A 26,970-nucleotide genomic window follows, 5' to 3' on the forward strand; every position below is an offset into this window, starting at 1 on the left:
CCTCCTTTCCTGTGACCTAGCCTAACCTCTTTTCCTATGTCCTAGCCTAGCCTCCTTTCCTGTGTCTTAGCCTCCTTTTCTTGATTTGCACTGATCTGAAAGCAAAGGATGAGTGAAAACAATATGGAGGATGTTTACTTTCAAATGGCTTTCATTATTTTATTTTATTTTATGCATAAGTGTCCATGAAGGAAGGGAAAGCATGAGAGGAAGTAATTTGACTTCTAGCCTTATATAGCTTTTCACTAATATAGACATTTATAAACTGGGTAGTTTGGCTTCTGGATGCTGATTGGCTGAAAGACATGGAATATCAGACGGTATGGTTGCTTTCCACTGCTTAGACGTTGCATGAATCAACCAATGGTTGCATGCCACGTCATCGACTGTCGACTGTGTCCATCGACTTGTCATCAACTGACAGATTGCTATAACATATGTGGTTAGCTGAAAGGTAAAATACCTATCTAGGTGTTGTAAGATCTGGCAGCGTCTAAGCAGTGGGACGTGACCTGAACTATGGGTATGATGCAACATTTCTTGTTTACAGTCATATTTATGTTGGTAACTTGTTTATAATAACAATAAGGCACCTTGGAGGTTTGTAGTATATGGCCAATATGTCACTGCTAAGGGCGGTATCCAGGCACTCAGCGTTGTGTCGTACTAAAGAACAGCCCATTGGCATGGTATATTGGCCGTATACCACACCTCCTTGGACCTTATTGGTTAAATATAGCCTACCCCTTGCGAATCTATCAACAAATACCCAAACAAATGAAAACTGCAAAATAAAACTATTTTAATAAAAGACAAAGCCAAGTTAACAATAATATCAGTTGCCAATAGAAACAAGAATTAGAATCAAAACCTAAGGATGAACAATTCCATAAACCAATCGTGTTTGTCGCATCTGAAAATTCCTTACAAAATCATAACCTAGGTTTAATGTCTCAGACGCACAGGATGTGGACATAGATTTGATCAAGTTGGCCACTCGGTGGTAAACTCTTGATTTGAATGCCGGGATTCTGATCCCCATAGAAGGGCCTTGGGAGTTTCTGGCTGCAACCTCTCCTCCAATGCAAAAGGCCTGGGAGACTGAGAAGACATTGTGCTTGGAATTATTAAGTGGTAGTCTGGGTACCAGTCTTTTTAGCTGACATTCCACTACTTGACCTCCTTGGCATATGTCACGGAAAATGCAACAAGGAGTGGAATGTTAGCTAAAAAGACTGGTACCCAGACTAATTAAGTGAGTTCAGATCACAACCTTCAGAAGGAAGACTGGTGTGAACCACTAGATGGTGCCATAACTTTCTGGCAGCACCATGGTCGGCACCAACACTCGTCCTTCTGAAAGAGAACAAAAAAGACAAAGTTGCATTTCAAATTTGGACTTAAAGTATTTGGTTGGTTTGACATAGAATAGCCTGTGTCTCCTCACCAGTAGATTTCTTCATGTAGTAGATCAGTCCAGCTGCTATAAAGACCACCCCCAGCAGCAGCCCACAGGCCCCAATCACCATCTTATTCTTCTCAGGACCCGGCATGGAGGGGTCTGTAATCACACAGACAATTAAGACATGCATCTTATAATAAATAGACTTATAAACCCTCCCTCCCAAGCACTCGTATCTCATTCAGACACTCCAAGTCCACACACACACTTACCCCAGTCATACAGTTTGGGCTCAGTGAGGCTGAAGTGCTCCACCATACAGGCGATTCTCTCTCCAGGTGTGGGTGTGTACTCCAGGTGCGAGTGGATCTGGTAGGTCCAATCCCCATTGACCAGCTCCTCTGTGGAAGTCACATTTGAGGTCACTTCCTGTCCGTCCCTCAGCCATGTCACTGATGGGTTTGGGGTAGAAGTCGTAGGCGCTGCACACGAGCATGGCCAGGTGTCTGGTACTGAACGGCTCCACTGACCTCAGCCTGATGTAGGGCTCAACTGGAGAGGGAAGAACATACTAGGTTCTTCAGGGCTCGCCTCATGCTCTTTTCATGATGTTCAGCCATCTCATCTAGTATGTACTCCTCCTTATCACTACCATTGAGTATGTACTCATTCACTCACCTGCCTTCTCTAGTAAGTACCCATACACCACAGGAACGTTGCTGCTGCAGTATTTCTTCATTTCGTCTCTCCTCGCGGCCAGAAAAGCAGGGCCTTTGCAGGCCGTTTCAGTGAAGTTCTTCATCCATTGTGTGTAGACCGTACATTTCTCTGTTGTGCTGTTGTATTGTCCCAGTAACTTCTTGTTGCCGTAGACCTGCAGCAGAAACTCAATATCACGGGGCTCCTCGGAGCTGAAACGACACCTCATCTCAAAGTGTCCAAAATAGCCATCTGTCAAATAAACAGTCACAAACAAGATGAGATCTGGAGGTCTCGTTTATCTTCTTTCATAATATCATCTGATGAACAGACCAGAGAAAACAAATACATTCTGTGGATTTCACTCATGTATCTTTGTCTATAGAAATATAAGATGGAATAATTCTTTATCAAAATACAAACATGTTTAGTGCACGATTTCATCAGTGCACGACTACAAGAACGCAGAGGATGACACACTTTGGCCACTACTTAAATCAAGGGTGAAATTGTAGTGTAGATATTGGAGGTGGGGGGGGGCATTGCATTTCCTGCGATTGTACATAGCTTGACATCACTTATTATGCCTCTCTTGAGGGTTATTTGGAGGGATATTTGGAGGGGTATTTTGAAAACACAGTATAAGTGGAAAGTTGAAGGCCCCTCCCCCCAAAATGAAAAAAAAAAATGAATATAATTTTTAGGGAAAACGAACTTTGGGGGGGAAAAACAGCTAAGAGAACATTTTGCAGCTTTATACTGTTATTCTACACATTTTGTCATGAATCAGAGACAATTTTGAAGTTTAATGTGATTTCTTGCAATTCTACAAATTTTGGACAGAGAAAAAAAAAACTATTTTATAGCTCATCTCATGCTATTCTTCAGATTTTTTCCCTTCAGTTTTAAAGCAGGTTTCCTGCTACTCTACACAGTTTGACATGAGTCTGAGAGTCTGAGAGAAAATGTTGCCATTTTAAAGTAACTGTCCAGTGAAAATCTCCCTTTTAAAAGTGAATATTCTGTTAACTCATTCTGTTGACGGGGAACACCCACACCATTCTGTTGACGGGGAACACCCACACCATTCTGTTGACGGGGTACACCCACACCATTCCACACCATTCTGTTGACGGGGGGGTACACCCACACCATTCTGTTGACACCCACACCATTCTGTTGACGGGGTACACCCACACCATTCTGTTGACGGGGTACACCCACACCATTCTGTTGACGGGGTACACCCACACCATTCTGTTGACACCCACACCATTCTGTTGACACCCACACCATTCTGTTGACGGGGTACACCCACACCATTCTGTTGACGGGGTACACCCACACCATTCTGTTGACGGGGTACACCCACACCATTCTGTTGACGGGGTACACCCACACCATTCTGTTGACGGGGTACACCCACACCATTCTGTTGACGGGGAACACCCACACCATTCTGTTGACGGGGAACACCCACACCATTCTGGTGACGGGGAACACCCACACCATTCTGTTGACGGGGAACACCCACACCATTCTGTTGACGGGGAACACCCACACCATTCTGTTGACGGGGTACACCCACACCATTCTGTTGACGGGGTACACCCACACCATTCTGTTGACGGGGTACACCCACACCATTCTGTTGACGGGGTACACCCACACCATTCTGTTGACGGGGTACACCCACACCATTCCAAACCTGAATGGAAAACGATTTCACACTTATTGTAATTAATTATATATCATATTTCATAGAAATCTGGAAACACTGGACAGTTACTTTAAAAGTAAAATTTGGGCAAAACCCCCAGCAAAAACAACAGATTTAAACTGTATAACTGATCAACCCACCATCATACCAGGTCATGTAATGTTTAAAAAAAACTAAAATGGATGAATAAGATATTTGGCTACATTTGGCCATTTCTTACCAATCTCTACAGCTTCCATCCAAAAACAAATCCTGTGAAATTATATCAATACATACTGGAGTTATTCCTAAAGAAAAGAATGTACTTTTCACTCCGTACATTTTCCATGACACCCAAAATTATTCGTTACATTTTGAATGCTTAGCAGGACAGGAACATGGTCCAATTCACGCACTTGTCAAGAGAACACATGGTCATCTACTGACTCACTAAACACAAATGCGTCATTTGTAAATGATGTCTGAGTGTTGGAGTGCGCCCTTGGATATCTGTCAATTTTAAAAACAAGAAAATGGTGCTGTCTGCTTTGCATAATATAAGGAATTTGAAATTATTTACACTTTTACTATTGATATTTAAGCATATTTTAGAAATTATATTTACTTTGATACTTAAGTATATTTAGAACCAAATACTTTTAGACGTTTACTGAAGTAGTATTTTACTAGGTGACTTCCACTTTTACTTGAGTAACTTTCTATTAAAAAGGTATCTATATTTTTACTCATGTATCACAAGTGGGTGATTATTCCACCACTAGACTTCAATCCCTTCAGTCTCTCTGTACAGAGACCACAAACAACAGCATTAATGTTGACTCTCACCACTACAAGTGTCTATAATGGCAGTCATTTTGCAAAGCTCAAGACGATAACTGAGACTTTGGACTAACTTTGTGTATCTTGATCAATTCAAAGTCATTCTGTGGTTCCTGTCAAACCTGATCACATCTATAGGACAGGAGCAGATTTTTACTCACCTACTCCAGACAGAGAGGAGAAGAGAAGCAATAGGTGGATGGACGAGAGATTCAGCACAGACATGTTTACTTCTCAGAACGAGAAGAGTTAGATACCTCCTTCTGTGTCTCTATGTGGTTAATGTTGGCCTGTGTCTATAACAGAATGGAACAGAATGAGGAATCAGATTGGATGGACCAATGTCAGTCCAGTAGTGAAACAGCTCTAAAGTCTTTCAGGAAGTAATTGGTTATAATATTGCTATGCTCTCTCTCTCACTAAGCATATCACAAAGCACTGCAATTCATGACTGTGTAATTACATTACCAGCTAAAATATTGCAATCAGATTACAAATTCTTTTGAAAAACTAGATTACATCTCGAATTACTTTTAAATTCAGAATCAATGTTTGTGAAAAAATACATTGACACTTTGTTTTCTCAATTTCATTCAATTCAGCGTTGAAAAATTGTGCAAGTTTGTCTGCCTGAGCGAATATGACCACAAGTCAGAGACCACTGACACACCAAATGTGTTGGATGGATCCTTTGTCTTTTTCTAACGCCTCTTTAAAGGGAAGGTAATTCAAAAGTAACTGAACGTAATCTGTTAGTTTGGGTAATTCAAAAGTTACGCTACGGATTACAATGACACTTAACTAGTAACGGATTACATTTAGAAAGTAACCTACCCGACCCTGTTTATGATTATTGATTTGACACCAGGCAAAGTCCCATACCAATTATTGCATACAATAAAACTCTTATTCCTGTCACTGTGTGTAAATATTAACCAACCTACTACTTTACAGTCTTGTTGGAGTTTCTATGGTATTGGTCCCACAACAGCTCAGACATGCTCTCCCATTCTCACACAGTTTCAGTACATTGTAGAAAAAAACTTCATACTTCCTCCTGTTTACCACACAACTGATAGTTAGTAGTAAATGGTGAAATGACATTAAAGTTTGATCATGTAAGTATTGATGACAGAGGGGGGAATTACCTATTTGCAGTGTACAATGTAAAAGACGGGAACAATTAATGAATGTGATCCATTCATGTGTCTATTATTGTTAAACGTCTCATGTTGAGTGCATATTTATGATACCTTTGTTTTCCGGAAAAAAAAGATTTTATTGACAGGCAAAAAATTAAACCGTTACAGAGTAGTTAATAATATTATTTGCACTGGCGTACCAACCCCACCCCCCCCCTCTCCAAAAGAAAAGGTGGGAACAACCTTGAGGTCAGCCCCCCCCCCCCCCAGATAACATATGAACATGTCATAAGCCATGGCAAAAATGTTTAAAATGACAGGAAATTAGCTGCTAAACTTCAACCTTTTCTCTCAGCCTCAGAGCAAAATGTGTAGAATAGCAGGAAATGTGCTTTAAAAAATGCACATTTCTCTCTGTCCCATGGCAATGTGTAGAATTGCAGGAAATTAGCTTCAAAACAGCAACATTCTCTCTCAGCCTCATGGCAAAATAGCATGAGATTAGTTATAAAACTGCCTATTTTTCTTTGCCCAGTGACAAAATGTGTAAAATTGTACGACGTTAGCGGTTTCCCCCCTCAACAAAAAATATGAAACTGCGGTACACCACTAATTCTGTCACATTGTTTACCTACAACTGCAAAAGAGGATTTTTTAGATTTCATATATGTCACAATTCAGTGAAACTGTTGTCCTTTGACGTACAGGAATGTTCCGGTAGCCACTCCCAACAGTCCCAGAGTCAGGCCCACTCCACAGAATACAGCAGGACCAGCACTGGACCCACTCACCTCATGTATCTCTGGGGGACAAGAGGAGAGTGGTGCCATCAACACATTGAAGAAATACATATTTCAACTATTATATATTACAGTGGCAATAGTTTATGAGGAAACATTACCCTGAGTTTCAGATTCTTATATCTGATAGGCTTCCAAATACCCAAGATAATTTAATAAATACCCTATTTAGAGAAACAGTTTCTCACCCCAGAACCTGGTTTTGGGGTCCTCCAAGGCTGTGTGCTCCACAGTGCAGGCATAGACATCCCCCTCCTGTGGAGTGAAACTCAGGCTGGAGAACTGGTGGAACGTTCTATCTTTATTAGGATAGTACCGACTGAGAAACGCTCACTCAGGCACCTCCAGGCCATTCTTGGTCCAGTGGACTTTGACAGGCGGGGGGGTAGAAATGATTGGCAAAGCAGATTAGGGTGTTCTCCACCCCCAGCACCTCCTCAGCCCTGGGGTGGATGGTGCTCTCAGGGGCATCTGCATTCTTCTAATATCCAAAGAGCCAAGGCATCCTGACACAATCGTCTGCCTTTGACGGCATTCTTGTAGAAGTTACGAACAGTGGAGCTTGGGAATGGCCCCAGGAACTCAGGCAATGTCCAAACTTCCTGTCCACTCTGGAAGTCAGCATATACCACTTCCTCCCCATCCACCTGAAGCTCTGCCTCCGCCTCCACATTTACATTTACATTTAAGTCATTTAGCAGACGCTCTTATCCAGAGCGACTTACAAATTGGTGCATTCACCTTTGTCTTCTCAAGACAGCCCTGCACATAGACGGTCTCATGAGGAACTGGAAACCCAAACAGATAACATACAAGTTCAGTTGACTGATAAATACACCAAATCATTTACATCAGCTTCAATCTTTACAAAGTGATTGAACCAAATACTGGTTCAAAGTCTATTTTAAACCGTTATCACACTTCATATACCCAGTACCTTGAATAAATTAATATGACCCTGGCCCTAATTCAAATGGCATTAAAATCAATAAAATACTTACTTTCTGCCGAAGTGCAGACGACCGCAGTAAGAAAGACAATAGCCACAGAGAGGTTCATGTCTCAGTTCGTGAGCGTGTGGGAGAACTCTGCCGAGAACAAGGCACTGACAACTCCAGTGCTGGTCCTTCCGCTCGTTTACAGATACTACTGCTGAACATGCATTACCTAGACTAGAACCAATCAGAACATTTATTTCACTCTCACTCTGTATCCAGGAGGAAACCGTTTACAGACCAGATGCCTCATTTATAAAACTGGGCGGGGGATTCACGTCAAAAGGTGGCGTACGGACAAAACACAGAAAGTGCTTACATACAAAAATATTCTGATTTTTAACAGTGCGTATGCACTTCCCACGCCGGTTTCCCGTTAGAAATCACAATCAACTCGAAATTTGGCGCACGTGAGCGAGCGTCTAGTCCCACCCTTTTAACCGCCATAGTTGCCTATAAATAGTCAGTGAAACGCCACTAACTGATATTCCTCCATACTGACTGCATGACAACAAATCTCGACAGAAAGGCAATAAAAAGAAACATTTCACCCAGTGTGAAATTGAAGTTCTTGTAGGGGAGGATGAAGAAAGAAAATATTTGCTTTGGTGGACATAGTGGGGCTTTACATGTGGCGGACGCTGTGAATGCTGCTGGCTCAGAAATGAAAAGGTGGTCCGAAAAAAGTGGAGGTCAAAAGGTGCATCGCCTTACAGTGTTCTGCCCCGGCGTCTCCACTGCACCTTGTGCGTCACAACCCTCCAGCGGCAGTGTCCTCACAGATGCAGTCCTGCAAACGCAGACACCATCAACGCTATTAACTTTGTTTCTGCTGGCGCTTCTCTGTAAAGCTGGGCCCACTACAACACAGATCCAAGAGAACAGCTCTTGGTAGTGGGAACCAGCTCCTTATCATTGGCCAGTAGATATTGCTGGTCTCTGAAAAGTCGCTCTCGCCAAATCTTCCAACAGTGCCACAGCAGCCATTGTGCGTCATTACGCATTGTAATTGCATGCGTTTTAATACCCATCAATTTGATTGTCAAAGCTACCCAATTGCGTAACACCTTCAGGTGTGGTAATTACCCTGATTGTAACTGACAGTTCGGCGCAACGAACATGTGATAACAATATGAAACTGTGCACTCGTATCTGCCATACTGAGGCATCGTAAACGGCTCCAGTTTAAACAGAATTTGGACTGTTCACATTAGTATTTGAGAATACATGTATTGTCGGAACTAGAAGCACAAGCATTTCGCTACACTCGCATTAACATCTGCTAACCATGTGTATGTGACAAATACAATTTGATTTGTTTGATAATTACAGACCCGATTAAATGATTCCCGATTAAACTGGACAACATGAGGGGTTCTTTGCAAAAACATATCTCCGTTTGTATTGTCCCTAAATCGTGTATTTCGTGTGTGTGAACTCCAGGTAACTCATACCATAAGGTAATATTTCCATTTATTTCACACACTGGTATTAATTTCAAAGCGTTTCTTGAGTTTCCATCCTTCTGCCATCAGAGTCGTAATTTCTAATTTCTCGAGTTTGTGTGTGTCCATGGAGGACCGCACCGTCTCCCGTCAAGTTTTTATTTTTTGGTAAATCAAAGTTTGCTTAAAGTGACGTACGATTTCTGTGCGTAGCAACCTTTATAGAGGACTCTGGCACTATATTTAAGCAATAAGGCACAAAGGGGTGTAGCATATGGCCAACATACCACGGCAAGAGCTGTTCTTCTGCGCAGAGGAGTGCCTGGATACAGCCCTTAGCCGTGGGATATTGGCCATATACCACAACCACCAAGGTGACTTATTGCTATTATAAACTAGTTACCAACGTAATAATAATAATATATGCCATTTAGCAGACGCTTTTATCCAAAGCGACTTACAGTCATGTGTGCATACATTCTACGTAACTCGAGCAGTAAAAATAGATGTTATCATACCAGTGGTATATAGTCTGATATACCACGGCTGTCAGCCAATCAGCATTCAGGACTTGAACCACAGTTTATAATCTTGTTTTAAACACTTTATACCACCAGGAGGCAGTGTCACATCACCTACTTTATTTCTCTATTTTAGAAGGCAGGATAAATCAAGTCTTCTATTAGCTTTTTGATAAACCCTTCGAAATCTTGTTTGTTTTTCCTGGCCCAGTCAAGAATTTCATAATCAAAGCTATCTGAATGGTCAAACACAGTTCACGGTTCAAACTAGACTGAACGATAAAAGACTCAAGCAGAGATCCAGCATAATCTTGTGTCTCTGGGAAGCTCGGTGTAATCTTTCTGCCCAACTGTCATTGATAATCCTAAACCTCATCTTGGGTCTTAGTATATCTCAATGTGGTACTCATTTGATATCATTTACAATGGTGGTTCAGAAGGCTTTGTGGGATCATACCGGCAGCTATCGTTACTTGTATTTATATAAGGAGTCTGACATATTACTGAGGTGTGGCATCTGCATTGTAGCCAGTAGGGGTGTGGTAATTAAATAGCATATTCTCTGCGTTGCTATACAAGTAAGGCTCCATAGCTCAGTGGTTAGAGCACTGGTCTTGTAAACCAGGGGTCGCGAGTTCAATTCTCGCTGGGGCCTGACATATTTTGGCCCAGCTGATATGTGACCCAGTAGCACCTGTTGTCACGCAGCAGCCATTGTACTGTTGCTCTCTACAGTTAGCCAGCAACTCAAACTAACACAGCCCTGGAAAACACATTAGGAAGTCTCTTCTCTACTTCATCTCCCAGTTTTGCTCCCAAGCAGAAAGATAACAGCGTCCGAAAGAGAAAGTCATCTTTTAAAGCTGTCAAATCTCATTACAGCAGGTGATTACAGAATGTGGCACAACTAGTTGGTTCAGTAAGGATGATAAGTATTTAGTTTTTTAAATACATTAAAAAACAGGTAACAATATTGTGTTATCTTAGAGGGCAGATAAAACAAGTAGCAACACTATCATCATACAGCAACATAACAAACACATGATTTCAGACAGATCAAGGAGAAATCATCATAGGAAGGTCAAGTTATTCACTATTGTTTTTCCTGTAGACAGCCAACTCAGACGTGTAGACAGTAGCTAACTCAAAAGGTCTGTAGGCAGTAGCTCAAAAGGTCTGTGTAGACAAGAGCCAACTAAAAAGGTCTGTAGACAATAGCCAACTCAAAAGGTCTGTGTAGACAGTAGCTAACTCAAGGTCTGTAGACAGTAGCTAACTCAAGGTCTGTAGACAGTAGCTAACTCAAGGTCTGTAGACAGTAGCTAACTCAAGGTCTGTAGACAGTAGCTAACTCAAGGTCTGTAGACAGTAGCTAACTCAAGGTCTGTAGACAGTAGCTAACTCAAGGTCTGTAGACAGTAGCTAACTCAAGGTCTGTAGACAGTAGCTAACTCAAGGTCTGTAGACAGTAGCTAACTCAAGGTCTGTAGACAGTAGCTAACTCAAGGTCTGTAGACAGTAGCTAACTCAAGGTCTGTAGACAGTAGCTAACTCAAGGTCTGTAGACAGTAGCTAACTCAAGGTCTGTACTCAACTCAAGGTCTGTAGACAGTAGCTAACTCAAGGTCTGTAGACAGTAGCTAACTCAAGGTCTGTAGACAGTAGCTAACTCAAGGTCTGTAGACAGTAGCTAACTCAAGGTCTGTAGACAGTAGCTAACTCAAGGTCTGTAGACAGTAGCTAACTCAAGGTCTGTAGACAGTAGCTAACTCAAGGTCTGTAGACAGTAGCTAACTCAAGGTCTGTAGACAGTAGCTAACTCAAGGTCTGTAGACAGTAGCTAACTCAAGGTCTGTAGACAGTAGCTAACTCAAGGTCTGTAGACAGTAGCTAACTCAAGGTCTGTAGACAGTAGCCAACTCAAAAGGTCTGTAGACTGTAGCTAACTCAAGGTCTGTGGACTGTAGCCAACTCAAAAGGTCTGTAGACTGTAGCCAACTCAAAAGGTCTGTAGACTAAACTCAAAAGGTCTGTGTAGACAGTAGCTAACTCAAAAGGTCTGTGTAGACAGTAGCTAACTCAAAAGGTCTGTGTAGACAGTAGCTAGCTCAAAAGGTCTGTGTAGACAGTAGTTAGCTCAAAATATCTAAGTAGACAGTAGCTAGCTCAAAAGGTCTGTAGACAGTAGCTAGCTCAATATCTGTTTGAGACAGTTATCTAACTTCATGTATCAAAGATAATTGCAGTAGCTAACTCAAGGTCTGTAGACAGTAGCTAACTCAAGGTCTGTAGACAGTAGCTAACTCAAGGTCTGTAGACAGTAGCTAACTCAAGGTCTGTAGAACAACTACCCGTAGGTTGTATCAGGTAGCTAGCTACTAGCTAATAGTCTGTATCAAAGATAATTGTGTAGTCTAGACAGATTTCTAGGTTAGCTAGCCATCTATTGTCTCAAACGGTCTGTAGACAGTAGCTAACTCAATGACTTGATTAGTCTGTAGACAGTAGCTAACTCAATTTTAATCATTTTAGTCTGTTCTTGCTACGTAGCTAGACATTCGAGCTAACTCAAGGTCTGTAGACAGTAGCTAACTCAAGGTCTCCGGTAGACAGTAGTTCATCTCAGCCTCTGCCTTCCAGTCCCTCGACTTCTTGGCACTGACGGAAACATGGATAGCTAACTCAAGGTCTGTAGAGCATCTGGTAGACATCCTCATCTCTCCCAAGTGGTCATTCTCTCTTTCTCCCTTACCCATCTGTAGCCATGCTGTCACAGTTACTAGCCCTTTCAAGCTTAACAATCATTTATCGGTCTGTAGACTTGTAGCTCCTTTCCTGAGGACTCAAAGGTCTGTAGACTCTTTCCTCTCTGTCCTTCTTTCCAGCCTCAACTCAAGGTCTGACCTCATCTTTACTAGATGCTGTTCTTCCACTAACCTCTGTCCAGACCACTGTAGCTCAACTCAAAACCTTCGTCTGTGTCTCCTCTTCCAGACAGTAGCTAACTCAAAAGGTCTGTGTAGCTAGCTCACAGAACAGGGCTCCGGGCAGCCGACAGGAAAACCTGTGCGGACCTGGCATCCTTTCACTCCCTCCTCTCTACATTTTCCTCCTCTGTCTCTGCTGCTAAAGCCAACTCAAATTCCAAGCATCTGGAAGCTCTTTGCCACCTCATCCTCCGTGTAGCCAACCATTTTGAAAAGAAGGTCGACGACATCCGATCCTCGTTTGCTAAGTCAAACGACACCGCTGGAGTGCTCTGAGCTAGCTCAAAACAACCTGTCTGTGAGACCATTTCAGCTCAGACCGTTAACTCAAGAGAGCGAGAGTTGCACCCCTTCTGAAAAAACCTACACTCGATCCCTCCGTGTCAGACAGTAGCTAGCTCAAAAAGGTCTGCTCTGTGACCTTCTTGATCCAAATCAGTCAGGTTTCAGACTAGTCATTCAAAGACTGGTCTCCTCTGTAGACAGTAGCTAGCTCAAAATCGGTCTCAGTAGACAGTAGCTGAGCTCAAAATCTGTCTCCTCACCACGTAGACAGTAGCATAGCTCAAAATGGTCTGTGACCAGACATGTCTGGCAGACATATCAGTGTGGATGTCACCACCTCAAGCTGAACCTCGGCAAGACGGAGCTCATGATCTCGCCATCACGGTCTGACAGATTGTGTCTCCTCCCAGAGCGCCAAGAACCTTGGCGTCCTGGAAACTAACATGTGGCCCGTTCCTGTAGGTTCATGCTCTACAACATCCGGTGCCTCACACAGGAAGCGGCGCAGGTCCTAATCCAGGCACTTGTCATCTCCCGTCTGGATTACTGCAACTCGCTGTTGGCTGGGCTCCCTGCCTGTGCCAGAACGCTCTGGTGTTCTGTTCTCTCACGTCACCCCGCTCCTCCGTTCTTCCACTGGCTCCAGTTGAGCTCTCCGCTGACCATGGTGCTTGCCTACGGAGCTGTGAGGGGAACGGCACCTCAGTACCTCCAGGCTCTGATCAGGCCCTAGGGCACTCAACCTCTGGCCTGCTCGCCTCCCTACCACTGTACAGCTCCCGCTCAGCCCAGTCAAAACTGTGTGGTGGAACAAACTCCCAGGACAGCGGAGTCATGAGACAGAAGGAATACCTAGGATAGGTTAAGTAATCCCTCACCCCACCCCTAAGTTTTAGATGCACTATTGTTAAGTGACTGTCCCACTGGATGTCATAAGGTGAATGCAAGCATAAGGCGTCTGCTGTAAATGTAAATGTCAAAAGGTCTGTAGACAGTAGCTAGCTCAAAAGGTCTGTAGACAGTAGCTAGCTCACAATGTCTGTGTAGACATCCCCATCATGACATCAGCCAGATTGGGGGTGATAGTCTCAACACTAGAGGTGCTTCCCTTGTTGTCGAAAGGGGGCCAAAGGTATCCATTGGATCCCTCTCTCTGTAACAGTCCCTGTTGGTCCCTCTCCCTGAGAGTCTCAGACACCTCCTAGACATTGTTCCCCATAATGGTCAATGTCCCTCCCAGGCCATGACAGACACACGCTGAACTCCCATCTCCCAGCAGGCCTTGCGGTCAGGGAACAATGCAGGTGGCCTTGCGGAGCGCCAGGTAACCGGTGACGGCGTCAGTGGGGAGCAGGCGCAGGAAGGAGAACTCCTCAGATGACGTGAACCTCAGCTTGGTCTGGGGGTCAGTGTAGTTCGCCTGACACATGGACACATAGCATAATGCAGAGTGAGTGTTTGTGTGTAGTTCACCTGACACATACAAAATGACAACAGCTCACAGAGTCCATAAACATTTGTGAAGACTTTGTGTGTGTCAGTTACTCACGGGGAGTCCAGAGATGTCTGAGTATTTCTTGGCTGGCTTCAGGGAGGGAGGGGCATCGATGCTGTAGTCTGAACACAGCAGGCTCAAAGGTCAAATTCAGGCAATCAGAGAAGGCTCAGAAAGAATCAGGTCATGTGTAATACTGCACAGAGAAGTAGCTTATAGTTACACAGCCGTCTGTTAAAATCCCCAAAATGGGTATTCATTTTCACTGTAAACATCTTTCAAAGCAGAAACATTGACCCAAAACATCTTTCAGACACACTCACAATTGGGGTCATTGATCTTCCAGGGTAGAGTCCGTTCCACTGCCAGAATCTGTTTCAGGTTTTTCCAGGTCCGGTTCTTTTTTCCTGCTGCAGCTCCCCCTATCCCTGAATGCTGTAAAAAGGGGGGAGAAAGGAATGAGGCGAAGACAAGTGAGGGAAAGACAGAAAATGCTCTATCAACCAGTTATCATTTCACAAGTGTTCCCCCCCAGTCTGCTCACCACAAATATTGGGTCTTTGAAGGGCAGGGGTTTGGCTGCTGGTTCCGTTGTGGCTGGACCTACAGCGTCAGACACGCCCACTGCCTTCCCCTCAGACACCGCCTCCACTGCAGTCACCTACAGGGTCAGTTTAGCAGAATGCAACATTTTGGAATGTTTAGATAGAAGTATGCCAGTGTAACGGATGTGAAATGGCTAGCTAGTTAGCGGTGGTGCACGCTAATAGCGTTTCAATCGGTGACGTCACTTGCTCTGAGACCTTGAAGTAGTGGTTCCCCTTGCTCTGCAAGGGCCATGGCTTTTGTGGAGGGATGGGTAACGATGCTTCGTGGGTGTCAGTTGTTGATGTGTGCAGAGGGTCCCTGGCTTGAGCCCGGGGTGAGGGAACGGACTAAAGTTATACTGTTACACTATGTTTATACAACATGCCTCTCTGACATGTAAAATAAGTGATCGTGTCGGCTCTATTCATGGCATTTCTATCTGCAACGTTGTTTGGCAACTGAACTTGGCCCAGGGGACAGCTCAGCTGTTACATAACTAGCCAGATCAACCAGTTTGGACAAAGTGCAGCCAGCATTACGACCAGTATGTAATCTCCCTACTTTTCAAGTTTTTTGAGTGCTCTTTGGTGTTTAGAAAAACAAAAAAAGAGATTAGAGTTTTTGACTGCAGAACGTAGATCATAGTTTTCACTGGGACTGATCTGGAGATGATGAATACGAGGTTAAAAAGTGGTGAAGTGAGGCTTTAACCGGGCACCCTAGTCATGGACTGTTCTCTCTACTACCTCAAGCCTAGGTCCAAAAGGCTTCATAACAGCTTCTACCCCCAATCCATAAGACTCCCGAACAGCTAATCAAAGGGCTACCCAGACCCCTCTTTTACACTGCTGATACTCTGTTTATTACCTATACATAGTCACTTTAACTCTACCTACATGTACATATTATCTCAATTACCTCAACTAACCGGTGCCCACGCACATGGACTCTGTACCGGTACCCCCTGTATATTGTTACTTGATATTTATTTATTATATTGATATTTTACTGCTGCGGTTTAATTATTTGTTACTTTGATTTTCTATTTTTTACTTAACTTCTTAACATTGTTGGTTAAGGGCTTGTAAGTAATCATTTCACTGTAAGGTCTACCTACACCTGTTGTATTCGGCGCATGCGACAAATACAATTTGATTTAACTGTATTTTTTTGTAATGGGAGGACCCCTTACCACGACCAACAAAAGTATTGTTACTGTATCATCGAAATCAGATAAAAAAAATAATTGGTCTGTCTATTCCTCTGCGTATGTAGTAGCTTTCTAGCTAGCGAGCTTCGGGGAAACTACCTGTGCTTGTGTTGGGTTTGCGATGGGCTGACATTTCTTCTTCTTGCTGTTGTTCCCACTGGCGAGTACAGCAGGAGAGGTGGCGGTGTTAGCAGGTCTCTTCTTACCGCGGAGCCCGGCCAGGCTAGAAGCCAAAACCAACGTCTGTATTTTACCAGCTGGCGAAGCTGTTACCCTGACCGCCCCTTCCACACCCGGGCTATGGTTCGGAGAAGCCATTTCTCTGTAAACGATTTACGCAAAAAGACGGTTGAAATGTTCATAAACACATGTTCTATCGTCATTGAAAATATTTTTTCTCGTAATCACTTCCGGGTCAAAACTAGTTCTAACGGCCTTCTTCTGTCAGGTTTTATGGCAGAATACAACCTACTAGTGTTTTTTTGCCGCCACCTACTGTTTGGCTGTTTGTCAGCCTACTATTCTGCATTATTAATTCATTACGCTGTGAAGAATTTCCCTACCAACTAACCCAACACCCTCACCACCACCACAGGACCCCATCTGATCCTACACCAGGCCAACAGCCTGGTAGGACAGGACACATTCACTAACAGCTTGTAACTCTTCTGCAGTACAATCACGTCAGTGGCTGCTGCTGAGGGGAGAACATAGCAAATGGAATGGCATCAAACACCTGTATTCTGCCCTTGAGTTGCGTTCCCATGCAAAACTAGACAGATAGCTAACAACCAATTCTTCAATAAAACTCCCAAGGCGTGACTTTTCTTGAATGAATATATTGAAAACGTTTATGTTGTGAAACTGCAAAATACAGAAAAGAATATACTTTAGTGTTCAATTCACACCGACATACTGTAGCTGTACATTAAACATTTGAAGTTGCATAAATACAAAGCATGCGCTAAGGTTTGGCATGATGCCAAACCATATAGCTAATTGTTAACCATATGGTAATTGCTCCTTTCATTACTCTAATAATGTATAGCCATCTATGTAGAATAACAAAGCATATTACACTAGAAACAGTAACAAAACTACAGTATTGTATATTTTACAATTCGTTTGCATGAGCAAAGTAATACAGCTAACGACATACACAAAAGGCATTGCAATTTGTGAGTAAATGCAACCAACATTGATATGTAAGAAACTCTATCAATAAAAAGATTATCATCATTAGCTAAATGCTTGAATCGAACTTACAAACAAATATTTTTCCAAGGCTGAAGCGTGACAAGAAATAACTACATTGAAAGACCTGCACCGTAGCGTTGTTTGTAGCTGCTTCTATGCGTGCAAAACAAATTCTGAACTTCCCGTTTGCGTCGTCTTTCTAAGTACCAGAAAGCGCCACTAGGGGGCAATTAACACCATTGAACACAATGAAAATCCAATTTAACCATTGTAATAAAATAATCTGTTACCTTCTAACAGGATGGCAGCACAACCTGGAAACCATGCGTTTAAAGTATTTGATACCATTCCACGATTCCTCTTCAGTCATCACCACGAGCTCCTCCTCCCCAATTAAGATGCCATGGTAACCGATGTGAAATGGCTAGCTAGTTAGCGGTGGTGCGCGCTAATAGCGTTGAGCCCCTGAAGTAGTGGTTCCCCTTGCCTTGCAAGGGCCACGGCTTTTGTGGAGCGATGGGTAACGATGCTTCGTGGGTGACTGTTGTGTGCAGAGAGTCCCTGGTTCGAGCCCGGGTATGGGCGAGGGACAGACTAAAGTTATTCTGTTACACCACCAACCTCCTGTGAATCACGTACACCCAAATACTTATCTGCAGCTGCCACCACAACATCTATCCTCTGTGATTTACTGCTGCGGTTTATTTACTGCTGCGGCTCATTTACTGTAGTCTTCTTCTACTGTTTAACTCTGAAATTCTATTTGGAGAACAGTTAAAACAAACAAAAATGTCCCCCAGACATTATCACCACAATATTAGGTTTATGACTCTCATCATACACAGCCTACTTGTGGAACAGTGCAACTTGAAATAGATGCATAAAACACGCCAAGGCCGACGTCAAATACCCACATCAATGTGAAAGTAACCGGAGCAGAAAACAGCTGACTGTGAACGCAGACGATGCCACAGACGATGCCACAGACGATGCCACAGACGATGCCACAGACGATGCCACAGACGATGCCAGATGCCAGATAAATCCTACAGATGCATTGAAATAAAATGCATACGTTAAAGGAATTACTTAGGCCTACAATCGACAAGAACGCATAAAGACAAACAAAATCGACCAAGGAATGAAGAAAAACCTACACATTAAGGTGGCGCCTGTGATTCAGCACCGCTGAATGGACAGCGCCTTGGTCAGGTCGACATAGTGGAGCTCCGTGGAGTGTGACTGTCCAGTAGCCAGCTAGAATTAGGCTATTCACTTTAGACATTTTCTGGGCACAGTTGAGTAGCCTACAACGCTTATATGAAAATCATAACTGGCACATAGATCTTTAGAAGTTGTAGGATCAATTGTAACTCATGAAAAAGGTTTCAGACCCCCTGCTATAGGCTATATGAAGGCATGCTTGTGGAACAGAGCATACAGTGTACAATGACAGTTCCCACCAAATGTGTTGCTCTGCATTCAGGGATGTTGCTTATAATGTGTAAGGCCAGCTGATGTTTGTATTTGCCTGTCTGCATTATTCACCAGGGAAGTGAAACATTCTGTGAATATTGAAGCATTGCATCAACAAGGTGTTTCTGAGAATATTAAAATGTGTCAAACGAACAAGGCGGCTTGGATAATATTGAAACATTTTGTATCAACAAGACTACTCTGAGAATACTAATATTGCAACATCATAGGCAACACAGAGGCGGCCCGCAAACATTTCCCCCCGGCCAGCTTGTCTCTGTCTTTATATTATAGTGTGGCCTATGCAGCATTCATTATATCCAACAAAAACAGCTCCATATCTACACTAGAGCTAAATAACTTAGCAACATTTCATTCAGTTTTGCCAGCAAGATTGATCTATTAGAATATTCAGGAAGATAGTCAAGCAAGACTGATAGAGGGATAGGTGAACATACATTATACCAGGGCAGGTAGGCTACAGGTAGAGATGCAGGCAGAGGATGACGATGTAGGTCTACAGCAAGAGGTTTAAAAAGTTCGCCCAACTAGGTAATCAATAATGCTCAATTATTTCCATTATCATTCTGTCACTGCATGACAATGCACATTTGTTACAGCCTACAATCATTTGTTATTGTCTTTGAAGCCAAAAACAAGACATGCATTTGTGGGAAATGCTCTAAATAGAAAATTGTTCAGTTGTTTATTTTCATACCAATAGGCTTACGTGAAACCAAAATTTCACTAGCCTACTGGGTGAATAAATGAAAATAACAATTAGGCATACAGCTATCACAACAGATATTTTTAAATAGCAACAAAACAGCTTTTGGTTTCGAATGGTCACCATCAACGAGGGCTCCCCACCTCCCATTGAACCTCTGGCTATCAGATTAGAACAAGGTTTACCAGGCCATGTTCAAATGCCAACGTCAAATCCAAAGCAAATGGTGCACTGCCTAATCAGCTGACAGGCAAAGAACATGGCACTGCCTAATCAGCTGACAGGCAAAGAACATGGCACTGCCTAATCAGCTGACAGGCAAAGAACATGGCACTGCCTAATCAGCTGACAGGCAAAGAACATGGCACTGCCTAATCAGCTGACAGGCAAAGAACATGGCACTGCCTAATCAGCTGACAGGCAAAGAACATGGCACTGCCTAATCAGCTGACAGGCAAAGAACATGGCACTGCCTAATCAGCTGACAGGCAAAGAACATGGCACTGCCTAATCAGCTGACAGGCAAAGAACATGGCACTGCCTAATCAGCTGACAGGCAAAGAACATGGCACTGCCTAATCAGCTGACAGGCAAAGAACATGGCACTGCCTAATCAGCTGACAGGCAAAGAACATGGCACTGCCTAATCAGCTGACAGGCAAAGAACATGGCACTGCCTAATCAGCTGACAGGCAAGGAACATGGCACTGCCTAATCAGCTGACAGGCAAAGAACATGGCACTGCCTAATCAGCTGACAGGCAAAGAACATGGCACTGCCTAATCAGCTGACAGGCAAAGAACATGGCACTGCCTAATCAGCTGACAGGCAAAGAACATGGCACTGCCTAATCAGCTGACAGGCAAAGAACATGGCACTGCCTAATCAGCTGACAGGCAAAGAACATGGCACTGCCTAATCAGCTGACAGGCAAAGAACATGGCACTGTCTCTCTGCTTTCTAAAAGGGACAGAACATGGCACTGTCTCTCTGCTTTCTAAAAGGGACAGAACATGGCACTGTCTCTCTGCTTTCTAAAAGTGACAGAACATGGCACTGTCTCTCTGCTTTCTAAAAGTGACAGAACATGGCACTGTCTCTCTGCTTTCTAAAAGTGACAGAACATGGCACTGTCTCTCTGCTTTCTAAAAGTGACAGAACATGGCACTGTCTCTCTGCTTTCTAAAAGTGACAGAACATGGCACTGTCTCTCTGCTTTCTAAAAGTGACAGAACATGGCACTGTCTCTCTGCTTTCTAAAAGTGACAGAACATGGCACTGTCTCTCTGCTTTCTAAAAGTGACAGAACATGGCACTGCCTCTCTGCTTTCTAAAAGTGACAGAACATGACACTGTCTCTCTGCTTTCTAAAAGTGACAGAACATGGCACTGTCTCTCTGCTTTCTAAAAGTGACAGAACATGGCACTGTCTCTCTGCTTTCTAAAAGTGACAGAACATGGCACTGTCTCTCTGTTTTCTAAAAGTGACAGAACATGGCACTGTCTCTCTGCTTTCTAAAAGTGACAGAACATGGCACTGTCTCTCTGCTTTCTAAAAGTGACAGAACATGGCACTGTCTCTCTGCTTTCTAAAAGTGACAGAACATGGCACTGCCTCTCTGCTTTCTAAAAGTGACAGAACATGGCACTGTCTCTCTGCTTTCTAAAAGTGACAGAACATGGCACTGTCTCTCTGCTTTCTAAAAGTGACAGAACATGGCACTGTCTCTCTGCTTTCTAAAAGTGACAGAACATGGCACTGTCTCTCTGCTTTCTAAAAGTGACAGAACATGGCACTGTCTCTCTGCTTTCTAAAAGTGACAGAACATGGCACTGTCTCTCTGCTTTCTAAAAGTGACAGAACATGGCACTGTCTCTCTGCTTTCTAAAAAGTGACAGAACATGGCACTGTCTCTCTGCTTTCTAAAAGTGACAGAACATGGCACTGTCTCTCTGCTTTCTAAAAGTGACAGAACATGGCACTGTCTCTCTGCTTTCTAAAAGTGACAGAACATGGCACTGTCTCTCTGCTTTCTAAAAGTGACAGAACATGGCACTGTCTCTCTGCTTTCTAAAAGTGACAGAACATGGCACTGTCTCTCTGCTTTCTAAAAGTGACAGAACATGGCACTGTCTCTCTGCTTTCTAAAAGTGACAGAACATGGCACTGTCTCTCTGCTTTCTAAAAGTGACAGAACATGGCACTGTCTCTCTGCTTTCTAAAAGTGAAAACATGTGACAGAACATGGCACTGCCTCTCTGCTTTCTAAAAGTGACAGAACATGACACTGTCTCTCTGCTTTCTAAAAGTGACAGAACATGGCACTGTCTCTCTGCTTTCTAAAAGTGACAGAACATGGCACTGTCTCTCTGCTTTCTAAAAGTGACAGAACATGGCACTGTCTCTCTGTTTTCTAAAAGTGACAGAACATGGCACTGTCTCTCTGCTTTCTAAAAGTGACAGAACATGGCACTGTCTCTCTGCTTTCTAAAAGTGACAGAACATGGCACTGTCTCTCTGCTTTCTAAAAGTGACAGAACATGGCACTGTCTCTCTGCTTTCTAAAAGTGACAGAACATGGCACTGTCTCTCTGCTTTCTAAAAGTGACAGAACATGGCACTGTCTCTCTGCTTTCTAAAAGTGACAGAACATGGCACTGTCTCTCTGCTTTCTAAAAGTGACAGAACATGGCACTGTCTCTCTGCTTTCTAAAAGTGACAGAACATGGCACTGTCTCTCTGCTTTCTAAAAGTGACAGAACATGGCACTGTCTCTCTGCTTTCTAAAAGTGACAGAACATGGCACTGTCTCTCTGCTTTCTAAAAGTGACAGAACATGGCACTGTCTCTCTGCTTTCTAAAAGTGACAGAACATGGCACTGTCTCTCTGCTTTCTAAAAGTGACAGAACATGGCACTGTCTCTCTGCTTTCTAAAAGTGACAGAACATGGCACTGTCTCTGCACTCTGCTTTCTAAAAGTGACAGAACATGGCACTGTCTCTCTGCTTTCTAAAAGTGACAGAACATGGCACTGTCTCTGCACTCTGCTTTCTAAAAGTGACAGAACATGGCACTGTCTCTGCTTTCTAAAAGTGACAGAACATGGCACTGTCTCTCTGCTTTCTAAAAGTGACAGAACATGGCACTGTCTCTGCACTCTGCTTTCTAAAAGTGACAGAACATGGCACTGTCTCTCTGCTTTCTAAAAGTGACAGAACATGGCACTGTCTCTGCACTCTGCTTTCTAAAAGTGACAGAACATGGCACTGTCTCTGCTTTCTAAAAGTGACAGAACATGGCACTGTCTCTGCAAAAGTGACAGAACATGGCACTGTCTCTCTGCTTTCTAAAAGTGACAGAACATGGCACTGTCTCTGCACTCTGCTTTCTAAAAGTGACAGAACATGGCACTGTCTCTGCACTCTGCTTTCTAAAAGTGACAGAACATGGCACTGTCTCTGCCCTCTGCTTTCTAAAAGTGACAGAAAACATGCACAGGCTGGGAGCTGCTGTATTTTTGTACTTATTAATCGTTATTTTATTGTAATTTTTCAGGGGTGCTGCAGCACCCTCAGCACCCCTACTTCCCCCGGCTATGCTCTGACTACTCTGATCCTGGCAACTTTAACCTGCCTCTCTCACATGACATTTCCAATCGCCAGCATCATGGGTCCCCCAAAGTTTACACACACCACTTTTTTCACCGTTTCCACACATTCCTTTGTGTCATGTCCTCCTGCACACTTCTCACATCTAGGAATCTCCCACCTACACACTACTGCAACATGAGCTTAACATCTGAAATAAACTTAGTGGGTTCTGCACAAATGGTCTCACAGGATAACTGACACATCCTAACTTAACTTTATCAGGTAAAGACTCTGCATCAACACTCAGCAGGACAGATAGTCATCTGTGTTTCACCATGCTCTCCACCGGCTATGAGTCGCACCAAGCGGCGGGCGTCATACACCGGGAATCTTCCATTTCAGTTGCTCCTTCTAAACACAATGCTACCCTAGTTATCACTCCTTTCAACGGCTCCAACCTTTGGGATATGGAGGTGTCATAATACCCATAAAACCTAGCGGTCAAACACGGAAATGGTTCCAATTGTAATGTTTCACTATATTGGATCACTCCAATAAATTGGTATCCGGTATCACTCCGCGGAGGAGGGATACATCGGAGGTGAGGATTTACAGATTTACTCCCGTGTACACCTGTGTCACGGCTGGGGTCTGTACCTATATATAGAACCCATTGCCTCGGCACACATTCTCTACATCATTCTTGAGGCGCACCAGCACTGTAGAGGATTGGAGTGATCCATATAGCTCACATACACAGACGACACCATTCTGTATACTTCCGGCCCTTCTTTGGACACTGTGTTAACAACCCTCCAGGCAAGCTTCAATGCCATACAACTCTCCTTCCGTGGCCTCCAATTGCTCTTAAATACAAGTAAAACTAAATGCATGCTCTTCAACCGATCGCTACCTGCACCTACCCGCCTGTCCAACATCACTACTCTGGACGGCTCTGACTTAGAATACGTGGACAACTACAAATACTTAGGTGTCTGGTTAGACTGTAAACTCTCCTTCCAGACCCATATCAAACATCTCCAATCCAAAGTTAAATCTAGAATTGGCTTCCTATTTCGCAACAAAGCATCCTTCACTCATGCTGCCAAACATACCCTTGTAAAACTGACCATCCCACCAATCCTTGACTTTGGCGATGTCATTTACAAAATAGCCTCCAATACCCTACTCAACAAATTGGATGCAGTCTATCACAGTGCAATCCGTTTTGTCACCAAAGCCCCATATACTACCCACCATTGCGACCTGTACGCTCTCGTTGGCTGGCCCTCGCTTCATACTCGTCGCCAAACCCACTGGCTCCATGTCATCTACAAGACCCTGCTAGGTAAAGTCCCCCCTTATCTCAGCTCACTGGTCACCATAGCATCTCCCACCTGTAGCACACGCTCCAGCAGGTATATCTCTCTAGTCACCCCCAAAACCAATTCTTTCTTTGGTCGCCTCTCCTTCCAGTTCTCTGCTGCCAATGACTGGAACGAACTACAAAAATCTCTGAAACTGGAAACACTTATCTCCCTCACTAGCTTTAAGCACCAACTGTCAGAGCATCTTACAGATTACTGCACCTGTACATAGCCCACCTATAATTTAGCCCAAACAACTACCTCTTTCCCAACTGTATTTTATTTATTTATTTATTTTGCTCCTTTGCACCCCATTATTTTTATTTCTACTTTGCACATTCTTCCATTGGAAAACTACCATTCCAGTGTTCTACTTGCTATATTGTATTTACTTGCCACCATGGCCTTCTTTGCCTTTACCTCCCTTCTCACCTAATTTGCTCACATTGTATATAGACTTGTTTATACTGTATTATTGACTGTATGTTTGTTTTACTCCATGTGTAACTCTGTGTCGTTGTATCTGTCGAACTGCTTTGCTTTATCTTGGCCAGGTCGCAATTGTTAATGAGAACTTGTTCTCAACTTGCCTACCTGGTTAAATAAAGGTGAAATAAATCAAATAAATAAATAAATAAATAACCGTGGTTACATACATAACCTTTGTTATGTTTCACTACATTGGATTACTCCAATACATTGGTATACCCGTACCAGATTAGTCGGTGCTAGAGGGACCTGGCCAGCCAGCAACGAAGTCCCAGTGCGGGACCGAGACGCATGGGCCGTCAGTGTGGAAGGGGGGTCCCGACACAGTCCCCGGAAGGGGCGGCGACGCCCAGGACCGTTGAACCAACCGCAGAGGGAGGTGCCACATTTACCCGATAGTACCTAGAAAAGGTGCAAGAGGAAGCCCAGCTGGCCGCAGCACCGATCTCATCGAGGGGCACTCCTCTCAGTGGAGCCCAGGACGCAGTCACACCTCGTGTTGAATGTGCCATTACAGATCCCAGCACTGGCATGCAAGACAGATTTGAGAAACACTTAAAGTAAGGGCTGTATTTATATTTGGCTCTATTTAGGCTACGATTCAAAAATGCTAATTAGCGTCAAAGTAGACATCATACAAGACTACAAATCCCTGCAAGCTCCTGCACGTCATCTCTACGAAGTCACCTTTGCTAACAGGTACAATTAAAGAAATGTAGCCAATTTACACATTGCTACATTAGATAGTTAATCCAGAGATTCTTACCTTTGCCTCTATTCGGCAGTCTTGTCCAGATCTTGATGGCATTTGTAGATCTTTATGATGGCCACATTATCAGCAAATTAACGTTTCATTTGTTGGGGGTAAACACAGGCGAATACACTGATAAAAGCTTCTCCAAGAGACATTTACATGGTTATTAAAACGTCATGCCAGGGTAAGCATACACAAAACATAGTTCTTATTTTGTGTTTCTAAAATCTCCTGTGAGAAAAATGAATGATGGAAAAAATGATTGGAACCATTTCCCTGTTTTGTAGGTTTTATGGGTATTATGACTCATAATGTGGTACTCTATTAGCATCTCCCTAACACAGGGGTAAACTACTCCATTTATACTTCCGCAAACCTTCCAAGAGGCCTTCAAAATAAAAGTATTATTTTTTGTGTGAATTACTGGCAGACTAGAGGCTGTGTTGCGTATTGCTGCATTTTGCAGGCTGTTGTGCACATTTTGGTCCACCGAAAATGGAGGAAGGGGAAATGTTACATTTCACCCCCATCTAACCCTGCACCTGTACACTTGCCGCATTCAAAACAACTGTGAATTGGGAACTCTGAAATCTCTGACTTCAGACTTCGTTCAAGACAACTGGGAAGTTGGGGAAAAAAACAATCTCAGACTGGGAAAAATAGTTTGGAATGGTCCAAATCAGAATTCCAAGTCGGAAACTCAGGCATCTTTCTAGCGCTCCTACTTTCCGGCCTGAAGATCACTGACATCATGATTTGACCTTTGAGTTCCCAGTTATCTTAAAGCACCAACTATCCCCCCCAAAAAGAACCCACCACCCCATCACTCTACTTTCACACTAAATGATCCTACATCAGGCCTGGGAGGATGGAACCCCTTCTTTCAAGACTCCCTGTAGATCTTCTGCACTAAAATCTATCACACCCAAATATTTATCCCTGCTGCAACTACCACATCTATCTTCTGTGATTTCTGCACCATCAGCATAGAGCGGTTGATCACAATGGCTAGAAATGCTAGAAATCCAACCTTACTAAAACTCATCCTCTCTGGATCTCTCTTCAGGCCGACTCACTGGGGGGGCTCCCAGTCATATCACTCACCCTTGGGCTCTTCCCCCCCAACTCAAACTCTGGTAATCTCAACCCTTCGCTCTCTCACAGGGCTCTTTGGATCACCTGCTGCATGGGAACATAGTCCCTTGAAAAAGTATTCATCCCTCTTGGTGTTTTTCCTATTTTGATGCATTTCAATCTGTC

At 43.5% G+C, this 26,970-nt stretch overlaps 1 protein-coding gene, 1 non-coding gene and 2 pseudogenes across 2 annotated transcripts; 1 reads left to right on the top strand and 3 right to left on the bottom strand.

Moving 5' to 3' along the window:
* Positions 1-782: 782 nt before the first annotated feature.
* Positions 783-5,947, bottom strand: LOC123998331 (annotated as a pseudogene).
* A 105-nt stretch (positions 5,948-6,052) lies between these two features.
* On the bottom strand, positions 6,053-13,481 carry LOC123997357 (annotated as a pseudogene).
* On the top strand, positions 10,126-10,198 carry trnat-ugu. Its single transcript has one exon. It is a non-coding gene; the product is annotated as a tRNA-Thr (tRNA).
* A 316-nt stretch (positions 13,482-13,797) lies between the features above and the next one.
* ino80c (INO80 complex subunit C) lies at positions 13,798-16,538 on the bottom strand. Its single transcript, XM_046303454.1, has 5 exons — positions 16,208-16,538; positions 14,855-14,971; positions 14,634-14,745; positions 14,365-14,432; positions 13,798-14,235 (listed from the first exon to the last, which is right to left on the bottom strand). The coding sequence occupies exons 1-5, from the start codon at positions 16,424-16,426 to the stop codon at positions 14,104-14,106; spliced, it is 648 nt and encodes a 215-aa protein (XP_046159410.1). The 5' UTR covers positions 16,427-16,538; the 3' UTR covers positions 13,798-14,103.
* Between the last annotated feature and the right edge of the window lie 10,432 nt (positions 16,539-26,970).

The sequence above is a fragment of the Oncorhynchus gorbuscha genome, linkage group LG15 (assembly GCF_021184085.1).
Source record: "Oncorhynchus gorbuscha isolate QuinsamMale2020 ecotype Even-year linkage group LG15, OgorEven_v1.0, whole genome shotgun sequence".
NCBI lineage: Eukaryota > Metazoa > Chordata > Actinopteri > Salmoniformes > Salmonidae > Oncorhynchus > Oncorhynchus gorbuscha.

Excerpts from the sequence above, each read along its gene's own strand:
- ino80c (XM_046303454.1), bottom strand. The coding sequence starts at position 16,426 with ATGGCTTCTCCGAACCATAGCCCGGGTGTGGAAGGGGCGGTCAGGGTA. Across the intron at positions 14,746-14,854 it reads TCAAAGACCCAATATTTGTG|CATTCAGGGATAGGGGGAGC; the intron begins GTGAGCAGACTG and ends CCCTTTTTACAG. Across the intron at positions 14,433-14,633 it reads GAAGATCAATGACCCCAATT|ACTACAGCATCGATGCCCCT; the intron begins GTGAGTGTGTCT and ends TGCTGTGTTCAG.